General features: G+C 37.4%; 2 protein-coding genes across 2 annotated transcripts in view; one reads left to right on the top strand and one right to left on the bottom strand.

The window, feature by feature from the left end:
- LOC123250109 (PARP1 binding protein) overlaps positions 1 to 5,714 on the top strand; it is a 60,688-nt gene extending 54,974 nt beyond the window's left edge. The window contains exons 11-12 of the mRNA XM_044679146.1: positions 1,474 to 1,612; positions 5,371 to 5,714. Coding sequence (XP_044535081.1) covers positions 1,474 to 1,612; positions 5,371 to 5,714 — 483 coding nt within the window. The remainder of the gene's footprint in view (positions 1 to 1,473; positions 1,613 to 5,370) is intronic.
- Positions 5,715 to 6,098: 384 nt separating this feature from the next.
- PMCH (pro-melanin concentrating hormone) lies at positions 6,099 to 7,180 on the bottom strand. Its single transcript, XM_044679363.1, has 3 exons — positions 6,941 to 7,180; positions 6,422 to 6,626; positions 6,099 to 6,148 (listed from the first exon to the last, which is right to left on the bottom strand). The coding sequence occupies exons 1-3, from the start codon at positions 7,178 to 7,180 to the stop codon at positions 6,099 to 6,101; spliced, it is 495 nt and encodes a 164-aa protein (XP_044535298.1).
- Positions 7,181 to 22,640: the final 15,460 nt, after the last annotated feature.

Below are 22,640 nucleotides of genomic sequence, written 5' to 3'. Positions count from 1 at the left end.
GGCAAATGAAAAGTGATTTTTAGTGGGCTGCTGGGAACAGTTGATGTCATAGGCAAGGGAAATTCAAGTCTGGGAGATATGAAAGTCCTTTGTCCTTTAGGGTTATGGGCTGCTTTTGAAAAAGACTTGTTACTTCTCTGTATCCTCTGAATGGTAGCTTGTTCTAACTTTGTTTAATGCGTTATTGAAGAACATTTCTCTCTGGTGTGGAGATCTTTGCCATTATCTTTGGAAAAATTCATGATTGTTACTTCAATGTATTCCAAGGCTACTCTTAAATAGCTAACATTTATATAGCATTTTGAGGTTTGCAGACTACTTTACTTATTCTCTCTCTCTCTCTCTCTCTCTCTCTCTCTCTCTCTCTCTCTCTCTCTCTCTCTCTCTCTCTCTCTTTCTCTCTTTTTCTTTCTTTCTCTCCTAAGGCAGAAGAATGACAAGGGTTGGACAATGAGAGTTAAGTGACTTGCCCAGGGTCACCCAGTGTAGAAGTGTCTGAGGCCAGATTTGAACCTAGGTCCTCCCAAATCCAGGCCTGGTACTCTATCTATTCTACTACCTAGCTGCCCCTATTTTCTTTTATTCTGTCCTCACAACAACCCTCTGAGAGAGGTGCTCTTAAATCTATTTTACACATGAGGAAACTGAGACAGAGGGAAGTTAAGTGAATTGCCCAGGGTCATAGGCAGGACTCAAATTCAATTCTAACTGACAACCAGGCCACTGAGCTTCCTGATATAGTCTTCAAGATTTTAGCAGTTATAAGATTCAATGATAAACAGCATTAGGATCATATTCATAGCATAATTTAATTTTCTTTTTCTTTTTTAATTTTTTTTAAACCCTTAACTTCTGTGTATTGACTTATAGGTGGAAGAGTGGTAAGGGTAGGCAATGGGGGTCAAGTGACTTGCCCAGGGTCACACAGCTGGGTAGTGTCTGAGGCCGGATTTGAACCTAGGACCTCCTGTCTCTAGGCCTGGCTCTCAATCCACTGAGCTACCCAGCTGCCCCACATAATTTAATTTTAATGCAAGGTATTGTTTCCCCAATGACCCCCAAATTGTCAGATTTAAACTTCATTAAGAAATTTTGATACTGTCCATGGAGCATACTTTTCTTGGGTTCATTTACTTTCCAAATTCAGGGTCACCAAGTTCTAGCTTGAAAGATACATGAGCAAAGCAAGTTTCTTGTAAGTCTTCAAAGGCTCATGGATGTAAGGTTAAAAGGGAACTTAGTAGCCATCTAGTGCAACTCCTTCAATTTCTAGGTGAGGAAAACTGGGGCCCAGATGAGAAAAGAAGTGACTTATGCCCAAGGCCACACAGTGAGAAGCAGAACATCAGAAAATGATTTCAGACCTCAAGATAAACAGAATTCCTAATGATTAGAAGAATCTTAAAAGATTTTTATTAGATGAATGTTAGTTGAACAATAGCTATATTAATAATTGTTCATTTTCTTTACCAGATGAAACAAACCTTAATAAGGTCCCAGTTTGCTTGTACTTACAAAGATGATTTCATGACCAGCCCTGACAGATACAACGATAGGAACCATTCCACAGAAGAGCCAGAGGGTATGCTTCGCTTGCAAAATGACTTCAGAGGTAATTATTGTCATATTATCTGAATAGTTTATAACTAACTCTAAGCTAATAGTCAAATAAAAAGCAAAATAAAACTAAATATTTTAAGTGATGTGAAATTTATCCTGAAAACTTTTATTCCTTTAAATGAAATAGAATGGTAAGTGTTTTGTATAAGCAAATCTACATAGCAGTTAACAAATGCAAAAAGCCTCCCACTTGAGTTTTTGATTCATCTTAATTCAACTGCATAATTAAAGAAATATATGGGGTATTTTATATATAATTTTTGCTCTTTATTTAAAGAATTCTCTTATGAACACACGTAAATTTAAATCTATCTTATCATTATCTTATTATTCTAAAGCTGCTCACTTTATTGTCTTCTTTTTAAAAAATTGAACCCTTACCTTTCACTTCAGAAGCAATACTGTGTATTAGTTCCAAGGCAGAAGAGTGGTAAGGGCTAGGCAATGGGAGAATAAAGGAGTTACCCAGAGTCACCCAGCTAGGAAGTATCTGAAGCCAGATTTAGACCCAGGATGTCCTGTCTTTAGGCCTGACTATGCATTGAGCTCTTCCTCCGCCACCTCCCCCCTAATCTAGCTACTCCTTGCTTTATTCTTCTTAAACTTATCCTTTATCCTCTATGCCTGCCTGCCTGACTCCCCACCCAGCTCTTCTCCCAGTCTCATACCTTCTCTAACTTTACTTTCCTTCCTAATCAGTCTCAATCCTATAATTAGCCAGTTCAATAAGTCTTCTACCCTTGAATCCCTTCTTGTCCCATTGTCTTGTCATTTACCCTGCCAACTCCCAACCCTAGGCCATCTGCCTTTTCTGTTTCTACCCCCTAGAACAGGGGTCAGCAACGTATGGCTCTTGAACCATATCTGGCTCTTTCTGCAGGAGCCATAAAGTCCATTTTTTTTCAGGCTCTGTTACAGGAGCGCACTGTGAGCACTGTACGGCTCTCATGAAATTACATTTTAAAAAATGTGGCATTTATGGCTCTCACGGCCAAAAAGGTTGCCAACCCCTGGTCTAGATGTTGAATGTTTCTGAAAGGAAGCACTCAACTGTGCTGACAATATCTGCTATAAATTCATTTTTTGTAATTTTGTATACATTCTTATCGTTTAATAGAAATCCTTTTCTTGATTTATTATTATATATTTGATGTGATAACTATTCCAAAACTTCTTTCTCTTCCAAGCCCCCATAGTGCTGCCTCTTCCTGTCTGTTAGCAGATGCTATCATGATCTACTTTACTGAGAAAATTAAGATCATTTGCCTCTCCTCCCTTGTACATCATACTCCTTCTACATATTTATCCATCCTCTCCTTTGCTCCAGTCTCTTCAGCAAGAAATGGCTCTCTTGTTTGCATCTCAATCCCTCCAAACCCCTCCAGGATCTTTTCCCATGAATGATTTCCCCTCTTTCATTTTCAGTCTCTCTGTCATTTTACTTCTTCCCCACTGACTACAGATTTTCTCAAGCTTCACTTTGTTCTTAAAAGCCTTCATTTGACCCTAACATTTCCTCAAACTGGCCTTCTGGAATCCTCTCCCCTTTTGCTACCAAACTTCTGGAACAAAAATTCTTAACTTGGATTCTGTGAATAGATTTCAGAGGTCTGTGAATTTGGAGAAATATGTCTTTATTTTCATTATTCTTTAATTAATATGCAAAATTTCAATTATTTAAAAAATGACTTTGAGAGGAGTTCCATTCGTTTTACCAAACTGCCAAAAGGGTCTATGACACAAAGATAGTTAAGAATCAAGAGCCCATATTGTCTCTGCTTCTTAATCATTCAGTCTTTTTCAACACCTTGTCATCTGATTTCAGACCTCACCACTTCATAATATTGTTCACTCAGCAATAGTATGTGATCTCTTTACTGTTAAGCTCAATGGTCATTTCTGTCTTAAAGTATTTATAATTTTTGACACTATATATTACTCCCTTCCTCCTGGATGCCTTTTTCCCCTTGGCCTTTATGACTGTTGTCTTTCATTTCTCCTTCTATCTCTCTGGCCAGAACACAGTTGCTTTTGTCAGGTTATCATTCATCTCCTGCACATGACCCAAAACACCACTCGGGACCCCATTCTATCTCTATACCCTTTCCCTTGCTGAGTTCATCTATTGCCATGAGTTCAGTAATTATCTTTTTGCACACTACTTTCAGATCTAAATCCGGATCTAAATCCAGCTCTAATCTCTCTCCTGAACTCCAGTCCAGAGAGTGATTCCTGAATGTCTTGTTGACATCTTAAAAACAACCTATCCAAAATGGAACACATGCATTCATTTTCCCTAAACCTGTTATTTCATTTATTTGTGGCCATGTTATTTATATCTCTTCCACCTTAGTTTTTATTTATTTATTTTTAATTAAAAAAAATTTTTTTAGGGGGCAGCTGGGTAGCTCAGTGGAGTGAGAGTCAGGCCTAGAGACAGGAGGTCCTAGGTTCAAACCCAGCCTCAGCCACTTCCCAGCTGTGTGACCCTGGGCAAGTCACTTGACCCCCATTGCCCACCCTTACCAATCTTCCACCTATGAGACAATACACTGAAGTACAAGGGTTTAAAAAAAAGAAAAAAAAAAACCTTTAAAAAAAAATTTTTTTTAAACCCTTACCTTCCACCTTAGAATCAATACTATGTATTGGTTCCAGGGCAGAAGAGTGGTAAGGGCTAGGCAATGGGTTTTAAGTGACTTGTCCAGGGTCACACAGCTGGGAAGTGTCTGAGACCAGATTTGAACCTAGGACCTCCCATCTCTAGGCCTGACTCTCAATCCACTGAGCTACCCAGCTGCCCTCCACCATAACTTTTAAATGGAGGATTACAAAGTAAGAGAGATTCTTTTAAATAATGAAGAGAGGGGGCAACTGGGTGGCTCAGTGGGTTGAGAGCCAGGCCTAAAGATGGGAGGTCTTAGAGGTTCAAATCTGGCCTCAGACACTATCTAGCTGTGTGACCCTAGGCAAGTCACTTAACCCCCATTGCCTATTAAAAAATAAATAATGAAATAATGAAATGTGATATAGAGTTATATGGGAAACAACTTGGTGTTGATTAATAAGGGAGCATGTGGATTCAAGGCCTGATTGTATGATCAAGGGCATGTCTCTTAACCTCTTGCTGTCCTAATATAGTAGAGCAGCTCTCTACGATAAATTGCAAGTTTATCTGCCAGGCTACTTCAGTAGAGAGAGTCTCAATGCTGAGAATTCTCTCCAGCAGTAAAATCCTAGTTGTAGATCGATCTTCCTTCCTCCCAGTGCCGCCCCCCATTAAGATGGAGAATCTGTATAAAATGCAACTGACTAATATTTTTATATGTGTATTAAATTCCATGAAAAATTTGATTTTTAAGATAAATTGCAAACTACTTGAGTTCAAAATCATGGAAAGTCACATATTTAAAATATCTTCATGTAAGTCACTTTTGTGATTAAACAAAATTATAAATTGATTGCTCATTAGAAGAAAGTATGTTTGAGATGAGAACAAAATGAGACAGTATAAAGAGTAAGGAATGTAAGACAGAGGCATTTGATAATAGTATGCTTGCATTATATACCTTCTCAATTCATAGTTCTCCTGTTTAGTTCATCAGTTGACCTGTTCAGTTTTTATATAATGAATGTTTGTTGAAAACATAACCTTTGAATGCATTAATCTATTATGAATTCTTCTGGGCAGTAGTAATGAATAGATATTTATTTTCCTTCTCTCCCTTTTTTTTACTTCTTGCACAATAGAAGGCATGAATTCATCGGTTGGAGTACCAACCGTTGGAACAAGTTCTGGAAATGTTCGTCCAAACAGAAGTAAAAATGAAAAAATATCCAAAAAATCAAGTGGTCAGACAGGAAACAAGAGCCCCAAGAGGAAACAGGTGGATTTGGACAGTGACAAAGACCTCTGTGATCATGAAAATGAGCTATTTCAGCCTCAATTGGGTAAGATACCTAAGGCATCCAGCAACCTACAGAATAAATTGAATCGAATTCCAGCCAAATCAGCAGCAAAAGGCTGTAAGCCAAGCACCAAGAATAAATTGATTGCAGGGCAGACAAAATTAACTCAGTTTTTTAGACTCTGACTTTTCCTCTTTTGTTCTCTGGCCATTTATATTAGTCTTGAACCAAAAAACAAATCATCAACTAAAAGACCATGGTTATCTCCTTTGGAAAGGTCAATGTATGAAGTACCCTAGTGTTTTGCCCAATTGAAATGTTGTATAAAGAAGGCGTTACCTTTGGTCAAATCGACAAATGAGTCATGATTTTGCTCAAATTCTCACAAGGTTTATTAAATAGAAAAATGATTACATTTAGTTTACCAAGAAAGATCTCAATCATTTGATCCAAAATACAAACATTGACTACATGTACATTTATGAAGTCACAGTAACTTCCATGTTTTTTTTCACTGGCACCTAAGTAGCTTTGTTTTCTTGGGAAACAATGACGTTGGCCTGCAGGTATCAGACTTGCCAACAAGGTCGATAGACTCTTCCCAGCATGCACCTGAGCACTGTTGGAAAAGAATGCAAAAAGTTTAGATCATTAAAAGGTCTAGATTACTTTGACTATGAGAAATACAAGAGTGATGAATTTCGTAATCCTGAGTAACCAGAATTGCTATGTTTTCATTAGTGTTAACTTAATACTTGTGTGCTGAATACTTTATATATTAAAAATTATAATTTTACAATTGTGTTCTTTTTAAAAATTCTTGTAATTATCGATGTCTAAAGTCACATTCCCACTCGATAACTTTTAATGTCTGAGTTGAATAAATACTCACTGTCAAAATCTCTCCTTCCTATTGGAAATTTAACTGAGTTTTCTTCATCCCCAATCTCTCTCCTTTCCTGTGTTGATTCAATATTCTGAACTCCATTGTCAGCTGGAAAAGCCACTGCTCCCTTCAGTGCAAGATAAGGGAGCTGCTTAATAGCTAGGTTCAACGGCAGACCACGGTTTAAGAAACTATGTTTGGAGCCTACGTTCTGTTTAAAAAAAAAAAGTTGGATTATGTTTCAGCTTTCTCATTATAAAATGAAAGTGTATTTTTGTCAGTTAGAGAATTCCATTTAATTTTTTGATTCTTGAGATAGCTTAAATACAATTTGTTCACAAACATTTGGGCTGAAAACCTTCCAGGTTATATAATATGACATTGATGATATTAAGGCTTCAATAAGATTATATTAAAGCCATCAACATCATTACTAGGTATTTTGGGGGGACTTTGAAAAGAATATACAAATGATTTAAACTCCTGTCAATGTTAAGGAAAATGAAAATGAATACTGACACGTACCTTTGGATTTCTGCTCTCCTCTTCATTCATAAAACCACCCTCCTCAGTTTTATAATGTTCAAGGGAAGAAACAGGTCCTGATTTTTCTGCCATTTCTTCCTTCTGAAGGGCTTTGCCTAGTCCAAATGGATTTAGGAGCATGTCATCTTCCACGGTTCTCATGGATTTTGATGCTGAAAGCAAAAATGCTTGGGAGAAGAAAGACAAAGTTAGTATGAGCATGTAGGATGAGGCACCCATGCTTGTTTTTCTTCCACTATTTGCTGTGTGTCTAGGCTACGCAGGTATTGATAGCCGTGCCTTGGAAATGAAAATTCTCTCAGTTGACATCCTTCGTACATCGTTCCTTCCTTTTATATGGTTTCCCTTGCAAAGAGAAAACAGCACTTCAAGGACTTAAGTCTATCATTTTTTTGAGTGACTCATCAAATGAAGACACTTATCCTTTGTGTGGCTAAAACCTTTCATTGTTTAGGTTTGGACATTGTAGATATTTAATCTCTAGTATGAATTTTCTGAGTCTGATTAAAATTCTTTGTGGAAGGCTTAGTGTACAATAGATTAGGCTTTCCTTGTAAATGAGATGCTATTAACAGAGACCACAGGACATCTGCTCATCCTCTTCTCAAAAGAACCTACCTTCTGATTAAATATATTTAAAAACCCAACTATTCAAAGATGACAAGTATAAGGATCTTGTTTCATTTTAATCCGTGAATACAGTGTAATTGTTTTTAAGTGATAGTTTTTTGATAAACACTTGACAAAATAAATCCCTGATGACTGAATACGTCTGACTATAAACAAGCTTGTAACTCAGGCATTACATATGAAGTCACAATGTTTGTCATCAGGTTCTGTGCTTCTGGAAAAATACTTTTGTATAATATTGATGTATTTGCTTTTTCTTTGTATCCTCAGTGCCTGGCACACAGTATGTCCTTAATAAATGTTTGTTGATTGATTGATTTCTTTTCTTTTCTTTTCTTCCTTTTTTCCCCTTGGCAGAAAATTTAGTTTCCTCAAAACAACACTGTCGGCACATACATCTGATATCAAGAAAACTAGACTCTATTCAGGGCATCCTCTCCACTTTTCTGCCTCCCATTTCTGCCCTCCGAAATCCAACCCATTAAAAGTAATTTTCAAAATGAGATTTCCATCAATAACTTGAGTATCCTGGGCTCGAGCAGTTGCATCTTCCTGGCAAGAGGAAGTTAGGTTCATTTTAACATTACCCTAAACGAGACCATTCTGATCATTTTTACCTTCAGACAATATCAACAGCATAGATGGGGTCTACCCCTTGTAGTATTCTCTTAAGTGAGGGGAGAGGTCTACCCAATTAATTATCTATTGTCTCTTCTAAGGAAAAGATATACTTTCCCTACCTTGGCCCCAATTCAGAATGTGCCCACTTCATACCTAACAAAGCCAATCTGTTCTCAACCAGAATTATTGGGAACAGACTTTTTTAAAAGACTTTACTGACCACTGAAGCCAAGAAGAGCTTCAAAAGATTTTTTTTTATAGCACCTCTTAACAGATGGCTCTAGATAGGAGTCTTCTTAGGTCCTGACGGTATCTTAACAATGATCAGAGGTCAAGTAGGGTCTCTTCTTGTCCTCTGTCTCAGAGAGATAATCCAGGGCTATTTCAGAAGGAAACGTGAGCAACCTGGATTACCTTGTATGTATAGTGATCATTCTGATATGGAGAGCATAGTCAAGCCAGGCCTTCCCAAAGTGGCTTCAACAGTGAAGAGGAAGATGACAAGGCCGTGCCTGACACTACCTTGCAGTGGGGTATAGATAGTACCAGGCACTTGACTGATAGCAGGAATGGCTGATAGTGACTATGGGGAGCACTGACCTTAGGACTACTCCAACTCCTAGTCCTGGGTGACAGTCTACATCATCTTTCCAACCACAAATTCACTGGTATATGCAACCTGTAAGATCTCAGCATTACTTCACGGGTGACAGGTTGCTTTCATGCTAGACTGAGCCAAAGGAGGTTCAGGGATCAATCTTTTCAAAATTCGTAGCAGAAGGAAGCTCCTTTGGCAATGTGGAGATAGACTGAAAGAGCGCTATCACCCTCTTCTGTGACTACCAGCAGCCCCTGAGTTCAAGCCAGCAGCAATTCCAGGAATCTCTCAGAAGAACTGTGTCCCCTGAAAGAGTCACGAAGTACCTGGGAGTAACCTAAGACAGAGGGGGAAGCCCAAGGCACCTGCTAGGTGCAGTCACTCCAGGGAAGCCCTTAGCACAATACAGAGACAGTTGCTTCATGCTATTCATCTCCCGAGACAAGTCTCTTCCTCTCTGGCTGCATCCATCATTTAGGACCAGACCAGGGCAGCTGAGCTCAGGAGGCCTAGCATAGTACCAAGAACAATGGCCACAGCAAGGCCTGGGGTGCTCTGAAACCTTGGCTCTGCCTACCACTACTGCAGGGACCAGAGCCCCATTCCCACCTGCCCTGCTGGACTCAGCTCTCTATTGGGTTCTTCTCCTATTCCTACCCAAAATGGCGCCAGTATATCAGTAAATCAGTAAATAGTTATCAAACATCTACTATATATATTAGAATAAGGACACAGAAATAGGCAAAAGACAAGCACTGCCATCCCAAAACTGTCTGATTTATATTTTCAAAGTGTATCTTGGCTGTTATCCTGTTAAAGCAGTATTTTCAAAATAAATATGTTTTGAAGATGATGGCTATATATTTGTTTTTGTGTGACAAAGTGATGTTTCCATTTAATGACAGGACATTTTCAATTTCAAGCACGTGCATTAGGCACTTACTTTGTGAAGAGGACTGAGGAGGAAGATATAAGGTTTAAATAAAGCATAGTGTCTGCTCACAGAGCTTACAGTTTGGTCAAATACAACCTACATGCAGGGAATAATCATAAGAAAGAATTCAGATGTGTCCAAAAGAAGTATAAACCAAGTTCTGGGGTAAGTTCAAGTTCAGTGGGAAGAGACCAGAATCCTTACTGCCAGAGGGGTTCAAAGAGAGTTTCTTGAAGGTGATTGGAGAAGCAATCAACAAACATTCATTAAGTGCTCACTATGTATTGGAGAAGACAATATCTTAAGTGAATAAGTTGTTTTTGTTTAGTCAGTTTAGTTGTGTCTGACTCTTTGTGACCTCATTTGGGTTTTTCTTGGCAAAGATGCTGGAATAGTTTGCCATTTCTTTCTCCAGCTCATTTTATAGATGAATAAACTGAGGCAAATAGTGTTAGAAGTCTTTCCCTAAAGTCACATAGCTAGTAAGTGTCTAGGTCAGATTTGAACTCATGAAGATGAATCTTGTTTCCAAGCCCAGTGTTCTATCCATGGTACCACCTAGCTGCCCCCAAATAAATAGTTAAATACAAGATATATACCGGCTAGTTGTACTGGAATGCAAAAGCATATTTTAAGCATCTACTATATGCAAAGCACATTGCTATGTGTTGGAGATACAAACAGAAAATTGAGGTAGTCCCTGCTATAGAAGCTGACGTTCAAATGAGGAAGAACATGTAGAACTCCATATTCATGTTCGTTTCATTGGAAGGTCCAGGTATTCATTAGAAGAAATAGCCACACAGATGGCAAAGGGTTAAGAATTTGGGGAGGTAACAATAGGACATATCCTCTTTTAAGAGGATAGGCAGATCTAAGGGTTGGAGTAGATTTAGGTTCTGGGATCTTTCCAGAAGAATTGAGATGTAAGGGTAAGCATCCAGTGGAGAGTGAATATCCTATGAATGGTGGGAAGTGGGCAATCAGGCAAAAAGGTTTGGTTTGGGAAGGGAAAGGTTTCTGCTTTGTCTTCTTAATGCTTTTGGCAGGCTAAAAGAAAGGAACCTCAGAGGGCAAGGCACTAACTGCTAGGAGGACAAGGAAAGAAAGGGTTCTTGTGGGATGTGAGGTAGAGGGAGAGTGTGGGGGACAGCCAGTGGAGAACAACAGAGACAAAATGGAGTTTTGTGTTCAAAGAACAACAATCAGGCCAATCTAGCTGGATTGTAGAGGAGGCAGAGGGCTTGAAAATGTCCAATGACTGGTAAGGGGCCAGACTATGAAAAACTTTAAATGCCAGAGTACTTTCTATTTTATTTGAATTGGTTGTCCCAAAGACATCTCAAAATCATTGACAGGATAAAAAGAAAAAGAGAAGGATAAACAGAAGAAAATAGAGGGAAATACACACTAATCACAGCTGTGAATGTAAATGGTCTGAGCTCACCTATAAAAAGGAAGTAACAATGGATTAGAAACTAGAATCCAACAATATGTTGTTTGCAAGAGAAATGTTTGAAATGAGTTAAAATTAAGGGCTGGAGCAGATTCTATTATGCTTCAGCTGAGGTAAAAGGAAAGGCAATGGCTAACCATCATGATTTCAGGCAAAGTTAAAGCAAAAATAGAACAAATTTTAAGAGATAATCATGGAAACTACATTTTGATGAAAGATACCATAGATAATGAAGTAATATTAAAAAATTTATAGCAAGTTTCTGTTAAATACATTTTTTTAAAAAATGGGCAATTGAAATAAAATTTATAAAATTTATAAAAATAAGAACCATTTCCCAATTGATTTGTCAATTGGATATGAAGGACTGTCAGAGGATGTGTCAGATTGTCAAAGGATATGAAGCGGCATATTTTCTTCAGAAGAAAACAAATAAATTACAATTACAGGAAGGCAAATTAAAACAATTCTTAAGTACCACCTCATACCTATCAGAAATGAGAAATTCTTTAAGGAATGAGGGAAAATAGGCACACTAATGAGCTGTGAATTGGTCCAACCAGTCTGAAGAACAGTTTGGAACTATGCTCAAAGGGCTTTAAAATTATGCTTACCCTCTGACCCAACAATACATTTACTAGGGTCTGTGTCCCAAAGAGATCAAAGGAAAAGGAAAAGAATCTTCATGTACAAAATGTTTATAGCAACTCTTTTTGTGGTGTCAAAGAGTTAGGAATTGAGGGAATGTCTCTTAATTGAATGGCTGAACAGTTTGTGGCACATATATAAGAATATGAGCAACATACACAGGGGATGGCAAGGGTGGAATATAGCTTGCCTGAGAGAGCTGGAAAGTTTGAGTGGTTCCAGATTATGGATATACTTTTGTTTCAGGTTAAGGAGCCTGATTAATTAATAAATTTAACCCTATTAAACTTTAATTAAGAGAACACAATAGTGTGTCATTTACAAGGTTATATATATAATATACGCATTATATTATATATATAGTAAAGCTTACAACAGCATTAAGACTTTTAGTGCTGTTGTAAGCTTTACAATGCACTTGCTTTTGGAACATATTCATGTATATGGAGAAGGAAACGGCAAACCGCTCCAGTGTCTTTGTCAAGAAAACCCCAAATTGGGTCATGAAGAGTCAGATGTGAATGAAAACATATCATCACTATCATGCATGTCCACACACATGTGCACATTCATATAACCCAGCTATTGTTATGTATACACATGAATATGTATGTTTACATGCATGGCAGTTGTAGGGGATAGCTAGCCAGCCAGTTAGGGAGTTTGGGATTCAGGTCCTACCTTTGTCACATCCTGGCCATGTGATGCTGGATGAACCACTTAACCTACTCAGGCAACTTTCTAAGGCTCCAAGTTGCAGAGAAAGTGTCCATCTGCATTGGCAGAGGATGTTCCCCACTCCAAACTTCCTTCACTAATGAAATCAAAGGTCTAATCCAAAAAATACAAAAACATTATATAAAGCTGATCAGAGACATTCCTGGGCAGCTCAATGAGGTTAATTAATGATGGAAATCCAGCTAAAATATTTCAAATGTACTCTAAAAAACCTGAACAATAATCAATGGACTTGGTCACCAACAGAAAATTCTTCAGGTTAGAGAATTAGCTTTCGGGTGCCCAAAACTCATATGTACCTTGTCCATTAAATTGTTCTTGAACCAAGTGTTAATCTTAAGAAAATGGATTAATTCAATGAAATTGGGTTTTACCCTTTTAAACTTTTCATTTTTGAACTAGATAAATGTAGGGAGATAAATAATTATTTCACATATCTATTATTACATCTTAAGTTGTCCTCTTTCAAAACAATCTACTCCATTTGATTTGGGGATTGGGGTGAATGGTGCTAACAGCTGATTCCTTTAGGGGTTGTTTGAATCTCATTAGATGGATTTGCTTTGGGAGAGTGTTTAGGAATCAAAAGCTCTTAAGAACTCAGGCTGCTTTGATCCTAGAACTTCCTTTGGGGAAGAGAGGAAGAATGTTATTAGTTTTTTCCTTGTATGTTTCCCACAGTCTGAAGACCTGCCTTGGAGCTAACTTTCTGTCCCATGTAAAGAAGATGTACCTTGGGAGTAAGATTCTCTGAATCTGCTGTAGTTCTGGTAGGGTAATCAGTATTAATAATTATATATTTGGATTTAAATTACAGTTGGATGAGTTGGTTTGGCTAATCCTCACACCAAACTGAGACCAAATCCAAACCATTTTGGGGTTTTAGAAAGGTTGGTTAATGTTTTCCTTTATTTTATTTAACTATCATAAGCCTCTGAACATTATGAGGTTTTCCCATAACCATTTAATTATGTAGAAGCAATCCAAGTTTTAAAAAAATACAAAAAGATAGCTTTTCTTTTACACTGGTTGCTCTGATGTGCAATGAAGCATAGTTATTTTTTTTCATTGATGCTTAGAATGGTATCCCCAAGCAATAATACCACTTTGAAGAAAAACTACTGGTCTAGGTAGTTTAGAAAATCTTGGGAAGAGACCAAAGGATTCAAAGCAAATGTGGAGAGATATATTTTTTTAAGAGTGAATTTTTGCTTCCTTCTTCCTAATTATCTTTCTTCACTATTAGGTTAGCTCTTTGAGTTGGGGATGAGTTCGTAATCCAGGAAGGCTCCTAGGAAATCATATTGTGGAAAGCAGGAAGAGAAATTCACTGAAACCAATCTCATTTAAGCTGATGTTATAGATGAGATATGCGGTGTTGTTCCAGAAGGTCTCCCAGTTAATAAGGTCCAGAGTTAGTATTTGAACTCAGGTCCTCTGGTTCCAAACTGGAAATCTTGGCTCCCTCAGGAAAATGCTATACCAGCCTTGAAGCACTATATAAAGTTACCAATTTCAATATCATTGTGATTAATCCATTAATGTGTAAACATATACCTCCATACTTTCATCTCCCATTTCCATGCCTTTGTCCTGGCTATCTCTTCTACTTGGCATGTCCTCCACTTCTCAAAATCCCTAGTTTATTCAAAAACTCTGCTCAATCACCACCTTCTACATAAAGCCTTTCTTGATCTGTCCAACTGCTCAAGCATCCTCCTCCCAAAATTAATTACTATTTTATATATACTTTTATATGGGAGAATGAAAAAAATTTGATTAAATTTTTTTGTCATTCAGTTATATTTGACTCTTCATGGACCATAGTGATATGGGTGTTGTGAAAGAGAATTCTTTATTGTCTATCCTGAGTTAACACTAACTTAAGTACCTCTACTTAGCACCTCACTAGACTGGAGACAGAATTAACTCCCCCTTATCTACTTTTGAATTGAATCAACAAAAGATTAAACACCCTACTTAGTACTAGGTGAGAAGCTAGCAAGGTACTTAGAGAATTCACACTCTTAGAAATTCAGTCAAATAAGGAAACTGTGAACCTTTTTGATGAGAACTTAACCTTCAGAAGGTGAGAAGTCGATCCTTTAGACACTGCCCTCTGGGCAGTACTAAACAATTTGGAAACTGTGATTGATCCCTGTGAAAAGAGGAAGGGACAAGAAATCACTATAAAAAGCAAGCTCTGAACTCCATCAGAGCATATTGTCTTTGAGAAGAAGTCTGAAGAGATTGTCTTCTGGAGATAGTCTTAGATAATCTTTGAGGGAGCTTTGCTGGAGACTACTGCTTGGATCATGGGCTTGGAGCTCAGCTTCTATTTGGACTCTGACTCTTGGGTGACTTCATTGGGTGAGTAAAAAGGCTGACTCCTTTCCTAGCTTCTGGAGAGAATGGCTTCCATCTTAGAGGAGGCTGTATGGTTACTCACTACCAGCCTTCCTAGTTAAGAGCTAATTAATCTCTGCCTGGATTAAGCAGACCTGGAGCAAAACATTTAGGTTGATAGGACAGATAACTTCTCTAAAACCTTCACATTTCTCTTCTTTATTGTTTTTTTCTCTATTTGTGAACATTTGTAAATAAATTTCTGACTCAAGATATAATAAATACTGGTGATCACATAATTTCATATAATCATTATCCAACCATCAATTTTAATCTTTACAGGGTACAGTTTTCCTCTAGACACCCCAAAACCCAAGATTGTGTGCCAGGTCAGAGTGTACCTAAAAAACTCATTTTTTTTCTTGTGTTCCTACAGTACTAGGGAAGGTGACTTTGAGTTAAGAAGATCCCCTCTGGGCTCTCCCTTCATTCTTGATGAGGACAGATAGGCACCTCCTAGCTTATTCCTGATAAACATCTACTTTATCTCCCAGATATCTGATTATCCTCTAAACTGGACAGTTCACCCCTTTTTGACTTTGAGGCACAGGACATAACCACATGACCCATCTGGGGTTCCAGAGACCCAGTAACATGCCATCATTATGTTATCTCTTGTCATGTAGGCCCTGTTGTCAAAAGGGTATAAAAAAATCCAAACCCCATCTCCTCAGGGAGGCAGTGTTCCACCTGCACACTGTCTCTTGGCCTTTCAATATGGCGTCCAAATGAATAAATTTCTCTTTTTACTTTTAAGCTAGGTTTTTGAGTTTTGCATTTTTAGAAAGGATAACCTATTCTGAACCTGAGATTTCCCCTCAAAGCTCTCCCACAATAATAGTATGCCAGGTCCTTCTCTCCTCCACTATCTCTCAAACTCTGTTCAAGCTCATGTTCATTATTTCCATGACACTATCTATCCATCTCAACCTCAACCTCTGCCATCCCCTTCTCCTTTTGCTTTCAATCTTTCCCATCATCAGGATCTTTTCCAGTGAGTCTCATCTTCTCCTTATGTGGCCAAAGTATTTAAGGTTCAGCTTTAAAAGTATTTGACCTTCCAGTGAATAGTCTGAATTAATTTCTTTAAATATTGATTGATTGGATCTTCTTGCTATCCAAGGGACTCTCAAAAGTCTGGAAATTAAATTACTTAATTAGCATTAATTAAATGCTTAGTATTTGCAAAGTATTGAACTAGGTGTTAGAGATACAAATAAAGCAAATTAGCCCCTGATCTCAGGAGTTTACCTTCTAATAGAATGATACCACAGACATCATTTGTGTATATATAGATAGATAGTCACAAATATGTGTGTATATGTGTGTGTGTACACACACACACACACACACACACACACACACACTTACAGATACATTACCTCTTCCAATATAATGTAAATCTCATTGAAGACAGACATTTTCATTTTTTCTTTTATCCTTGGTGCCTAACACAGGTATTCTAGACCTGGGCTCAGTAAACTATTTAAAAACTCTATTTGTCACACAGAACCTAGAGGTTTCTACATTAAAGGATCGAAAGGCATGGAATATGATATTCAGGAAGGCAAAAGATTTGGGTTTACAATCCAGAGTCACCTACCCAGCAAAACTGAATATATTACTTCAGGGAGGAAAATGAACATTCAATAAGATAGAAGACTTCCAAGCATTCCTGAGGAATAAGCCAGACCTAAACAAAAAAATGTGAAGTCCAAACATGAGACACAAGAGAAGCCCAAAAAAGTAAATAAGAAAGAGAAAATTTAAGGGACTCATTAAGATCAAAATATTTATATGTATACATGGAAAGAGGATCTCTGTAATTCTCAAAAATGACTCTTAGTAGTAGAGAAGATAGAAGGAATATACTTAGAAAGAGGGTGGAGAAGTAAGCTGATTATGCTATGATATATATGATGATATGATATACATGTAAATGTGATGCTATGGAATGATATGTATGCATATGAATAATATGTGAAAACTACATTTTATAGCCATGTTTCATGAATTATAGCAAAATACAGTTTGTGATCCTATGCATTTTATTTTTTACACTTAATAACATGACACAGAGAAGTAGTCTATAGGTTTTCCTGATCTGCCAATGGGATCAGTGACACAAAAAAGGCTAAGAATCTCTGATTTAGAAGGGATTTATTAAATGATTATTGATTGATTTATTAGTTGATTTTTAGCTTTAAGGAGTGCCATTTATAGAGTGCCAGATCTGGAATCAGTTAAGACCTGAGTTTAAATCATGCCTTAGATATTCACTAATTGTATGAACCTGGAGGAGTCACTTAACTTCTATCTGCCTCAGTTTTCTCATTTGTAAAATGGGGATAATAATAGCACCTACCTTCCAGGGTTGCTATGAGGATCAAATAAGATAATTTTTGTAGAGCACTTTGCAAACTTTAAAATGGTAAATAAGTACTACTTTTATTATAACTATTATTCAGAATGGGGAATCTGAATCATCAAGTAATAGTAAAGTTATGATTAATGTTCACTAATTAGATAAGTGGCAGAGCCATGGGTCAAACACCACTCTTCTGACTTTTCTTCAAGTGCTTTTTTGCATTAGTTACTATTCCAGGAGACACAGTCAGCATTCAGAGAAAAGAAATACCCCAGGATCATCTGTCAAGAAAGTAAACTATTTGGGCAAGCCTAAGATAGGCAAAAGATGTTCAACCAGGAAGGAAGGGTTATTTTCCAAGCCTATAATGAAGGGAAGCATTCCCTTGGTAGGGAACAGACAAAAATCTTCCCTGACCTGTACTGATGGATGCTTACTGGGAAGACTAAGTCTTCCACCACGGGATTTTAATCTGAGGTCTGTGAACTTAAAAAAAATGTTGATGACTGTATTTTGATATAATTGTTTTTCTTTGCATTCATATGTATTTTATTTTCTGTGTTTAAACCAATAAGGGTCCATTGGTTTCACCAGACTGCCAAAAAGAACCATGACCAAAAGAAAAGTTAAGAATCTCTGGGAAAAGATTCCAGAGAAACTTATAGAACCTATTTTAAGTATGTGCCTAGTAGACATGATTTTCTAAGGTAGATTGATCTAGAATAACAAAACAGGGTGTCCAAAAGAGAAGGATACAAAGCCTGTGCTTTGGGCAGTCAATCACAGTGGAGTGAATAAACTGTTTGAGGCCAGGAACCAGAGAACATCCCAGCTGATGGTGGAGAACGCATCTAGAAGAGAGTAGAAAGACAGAACAATGACACTGCTGCACTTCTTTGTCTTTGTCTTTGTCTTCCAGCTGTGCGACCCAGGGCAGTTCATTTAACCCCAATTGCCTAGCTCTTACTGCTTTTCTGACTTGGAACTAACACTTAGTATCATTTCTAAGACAGAAGATAAAGGGTTTAAAAATAAATAAAACAGTGCATATTAAATTTTATATAATAATAGATAATATACATATCTCTGACATGTAGGATGGAAGAGTGGATACAGAACTGGTAAAAGGAGTTTCCTCACTGGATGTTCCTATATATCAAAAGAAATAATGTATGTAAAGCATCCTGGAAGACTCAAAGTACAATGTAAATATGTGTATACATATATATTTATGAAAAATTAGCAAATCTATTTTTTTCTCTCTCATTCCTCCTCCCATGAAAAAAAAGAAAAATGAAATTCTTTCAACAATCAATCCAAACAAATTACTTCATTGGCTACGTCTAAAATTCTTATACTGAATCTGTTACCTATCTGTCAACATGTGAGGAACTTGCTTTGTCTTGATTGGTCCTCTGAAATCACAAATGGCCATTTCACTGATCACCATTCTTTGCTAAGTTTTTTACCTTTACAGTGCTGTTGTTATTGTATATATTGTTCTCTTGTACATCACTTCACTCTGAATTTTACAGTCTTCCCAGATTTCTTTTATTTATTGTACTAATGAAATCACAAATCTGTTTTAAAAAAATCTGCAGAATCTTTAAGGTTTGTATATACTTTATATAAATTATTTATTTGTTTTACATAACTCTATGAAAAAAGTAATATAGTTAATGTTATCACAATTCTTTTTTTTTTTTTTTTTTAGGTTAAATGACTTGCCCAGGATCACACAGCTAGTAAGTGGATGAGGCTGGATTTGAATTCATGTTTTCCTGACTCCAAGCCCAATACTCTATCCACTGCACCACTTAGCTGCCCAATATTATTGGTTCAGAAAAGTTACCTGCCCATGGCCAAAAAGCTAGTAAATGTTGGGGGAAGGATTTAAACCCTTATTTCTCTTGTCTTCACAGTTGTTTCCAGAATGGTCAGACCAATTTGCAATTCTAGTAACAATATATTAGTGTGTCCCATCTTCCTCCAACATTGACCCCTTCCATCTTTTATCATCTTTGCCAAGTTTAAAGTTGCTTAATTTTCATTACCTTCTTATGAATGATTTGTATACGGGATGTGTAGAATTTGGAGTGAAAAGACCTTGGTTCCAATCCTGGCTTTTCCATTTACAACCTTTTTCACCTTGAGCAAGTCACTTAGCCTCTCTTTGCCTCAGTTTCCTCATATGTAAAATGAGGGGTGTTTGACGAAATGATTTCTCAGGTCCCATATAAATCGATGACTTTATACAATCTCATTATTATTATCGATTTGGAGCAATCTTTCTTGTTGTTGGTTATTAGAAGTTCTTTAGAGAAAGGTTTATTCATTGCCTCTGATCACTACTTTGTTAGGGAGTGGCTTCAACTAGGAATGTGAAGGATAAAGAACACTTTCTATAGCCTGGATGCATTTTTGAGTGAGGGAATAGAGAATGATATTAACTCTAAGTCAGGTTCCTTTTTTTCCCTCATTTGCATCCTATAAATGCAAACTCTACTCAAAAATCTAACACTAGCGAAACAAGGCAGCATATGAAAAATAGTCAGTGAGTGATAATCTCCAAACACACTATAGGAAATTAGATCAGGAGATATTGTTTCAGTCCTGCAAGTTCAGGAAAGGCTTCGTTGAGGGAGATGGAATCTGAGCTAGGCTAGAAGGATTGGTGGAGATGTGAAAATATTCCCAGGATGAAGGGCGTAATACAAAGCCTTGAGGCGGGAACTGCATGAACATCAACCTGGAGGCAGGAAATCAAAGGAATGTTCAAAGGACAATGAGTAGATCATTTGGCTAGAGTGTACTCTTAAAGAAGAGTAGTGTGGGATAAAGATAGAAGGGTAGGCTTTTACAAAAGGCTAAAGAAAGACCTAAAAGCAGCAGGGAAAGGAATCTGGACTTTGTCTTGTAGATAACAGAACTAGAAAAGGTTTTGGAGCTAAGGAATGACATATAAGGAATGAATTATGGGGAGATCAGTATGGTAGTGGAGAGATTATTTATGTGTATGGTTCTCATCTAAACAGAGGTGTCAAACATGGGGTTCCAGGTTAAAATGCAATTGGGAAATATTTAACAAAATTTTAAAAAATACAATCAAATATAGGTAACATTACATTTTAAAACGAAGGCAACATCCATCCTATCGGAATAGTTATTTATAGTTTAGTGGTCCCAATTTCTATTTGAGTTTGACACCATTGAACTAGATTATAAATTTTTTGAGGTTAGGAACTATATTTTATAATTCTTCTGTCTTTTCTGTATCTCCCACAATTCCTCCCACTCTACTTGCCTGGCATATAAGTCAACATTGATTAAGTGCCTTCTATGTGCAAGGGACCGGAGATTCAAAAAGAGGCAAAAGACAGTCCCTGCCCTTTAGGAGCTTACAGTCTAATGGGGAAGACCACATGCAAAAAATTATATACTAAGCAGTTAGATACAGGATAACAGGAAATAATTAAAAGAGGAAGAGTACTGGAATTAAGAGGGGAAGGTTTCCTGTAGAAGGTGGGATGCTAGTTTGGTCTTAGAGAAGCTAGGGAAATCAGTAGTCAATGTGGAAGAGGGAGAATATTCTAGGCATGGGGGACAGACAGAGAAAATGCCTTTCATAAATGTTTATTGACTGACAAATCTGAGCATATAGCAGTGACTGCTGGGAAATACCACCTTGATGAGTACTAGATAATCTTGCTCTTGTGAAAGAATCCTGACCAATTACAGAGCATCAGCTCTGCCTTTCCAGTGGAGGTCTCCAGACACCATCAAGGGTGAATCAAGTCCAGTGAGTAAAGACAATTCTGAAAGCTCGATGCTCTTGCCTGCCCTTTTCTTATTTTTGGCATGCTACAAAGATCATGTCGATTGAGCTTCTCTGTGGTTCAAAGCCACAGTTATTCTGGGAGTACACAGTTGACATCGTTGAGTAGTAGCTGATTCAAGGGAATTCTAGCCAAGGTTTTGCCAGGGATGGAAAGTGACCTAGCAGTTGCCACAAGCTCTATTTTTCTTGTTTTCTCATGTTAATGGCAATGATGATATCTTCTGAAGTCCTATGCATGTTGTGACCAACATCTGGATAGTCTCTAGGGGGCAGAGAGCACATCTGTTAAGCTTGTTTGGGACTGCACATGGGGCAATATTGCAACAAGCAGATGAAGTGGGATCATAGATCATTAATCTCAGGATCATAGGAACCAGGTTTCCTGGAAAGGACCTCAGAGGCTATTGATTCCAAACCTCCCCCCCCTTTTTTTTTTTTTGCATCTGAGGGTATTGAGGCTCAGAGAGGAGAATTCATTTAGGATCATAGTTTTAGAACTAGAAGAAACCTCAGAATCTGAGTCCAACCCCCTCATTCTTTTTTTTTTTAAACAAATAAAGAAACTGAAGCTGAAGGAAATGAAATCATTTAGGAATATAGTTTTAGAGTTATAAAGGTCCTCAGAGATTGTCATATCCACCCCCTGATTCTTTTTTTTTAATTTCAAATGAGGAAACTGAGGCTTAGAGAGGAGAAATAATTTAGAATCATAGATTTAAATCTATATGGGATCACAGGGGCCATCTAGTCCAACCTCATCCATTTTTTTTCAACAGATGAAGAAACTGAGATACAGGAAAGTGAAATAAAATATACAAAATCATTTCAGGCAGTAATTGCCAGAGGCAGGATTTCAACCCAGGTCTTCTGAATTCAGGGTCAGAGTTATTTCTACAATGTCACTTTGCCTCTTTTGAGAATGCTTTTGATGAGGATGAAAATTATATCTTGCTTTCTCAGGAACTTCTTAGAGATATACTTACTCCTGGGACTGGGAACTTTTACTTTATGCCTAGAATAGTGGAAGGCATGCTAGAAAGAACATTATTCCCAACACATATCAGCAGATACTAGTGATCCATAATCTTTCATGCTGTTTCCATACATCTTATTGAAATGCTATTTTTTGGCCATTTAAAAATCCTTTCATGATTGAAGAGAAAAGCATTTATTAAAGATTTACTCTTTGCCAAGCAGTGTGCTAAGTAATAGAGATACAAAAGTGTGCCCATCCCTGCCTTGAAGGAGCTCACATTTTAGCGGGCAAGACAGTATGTAGGGAGCAGTGGTTAGGGAGGGGGATTTTGGCTTTGAAAGTCACAGCAATGGTGATTCAAATCATAGGAGAGGACACTGACATACCCTTCAATTAGCAATGGCAGTATTGATCTGCTTATCGATTCCAAAACTGGAAAGCAGAGGGGGTCGGATAGCTCCTACTC

The sequence above is a fragment of the Gracilinanus agilis genome, chromosome 5, assembly GCF_016433145.1.
Source record: "Gracilinanus agilis isolate LMUSP501 chromosome 5, AgileGrace, whole genome shotgun sequence".
NCBI lineage: Eukaryota > Metazoa > Chordata > Mammalia > Didelphimorphia > Didelphidae > Gracilinanus > Gracilinanus agilis.
The sequence above is the reverse complement of the archived record's forward strand: the minus strand, read 5'-3'. Positions and strand labels throughout refer to the sequence as shown.

Coding starts and splice junctions, on each gene's coding strand:
- PMCH (XM_044679363.1), bottom strand. CDS start 7,180: ATGGGTGCCTCATCCTACATGCTCATACTAACTTTGTCTTTCTTCTCC. Junction 6,627..6,940: donor AGGAGAGCAGAAATCCAAAG/GTACGTGTCAGT, acceptor TTTTTTAAACAG/AACGTAGGCTCCAAACATAG. Junction 6,149..6,421: donor AGGAAGGAGAGATTTTGACA/GTGAGTATTTAT, acceptor CTTTTCCAACAG/TGCTCAGGTGCATGCTGGGA.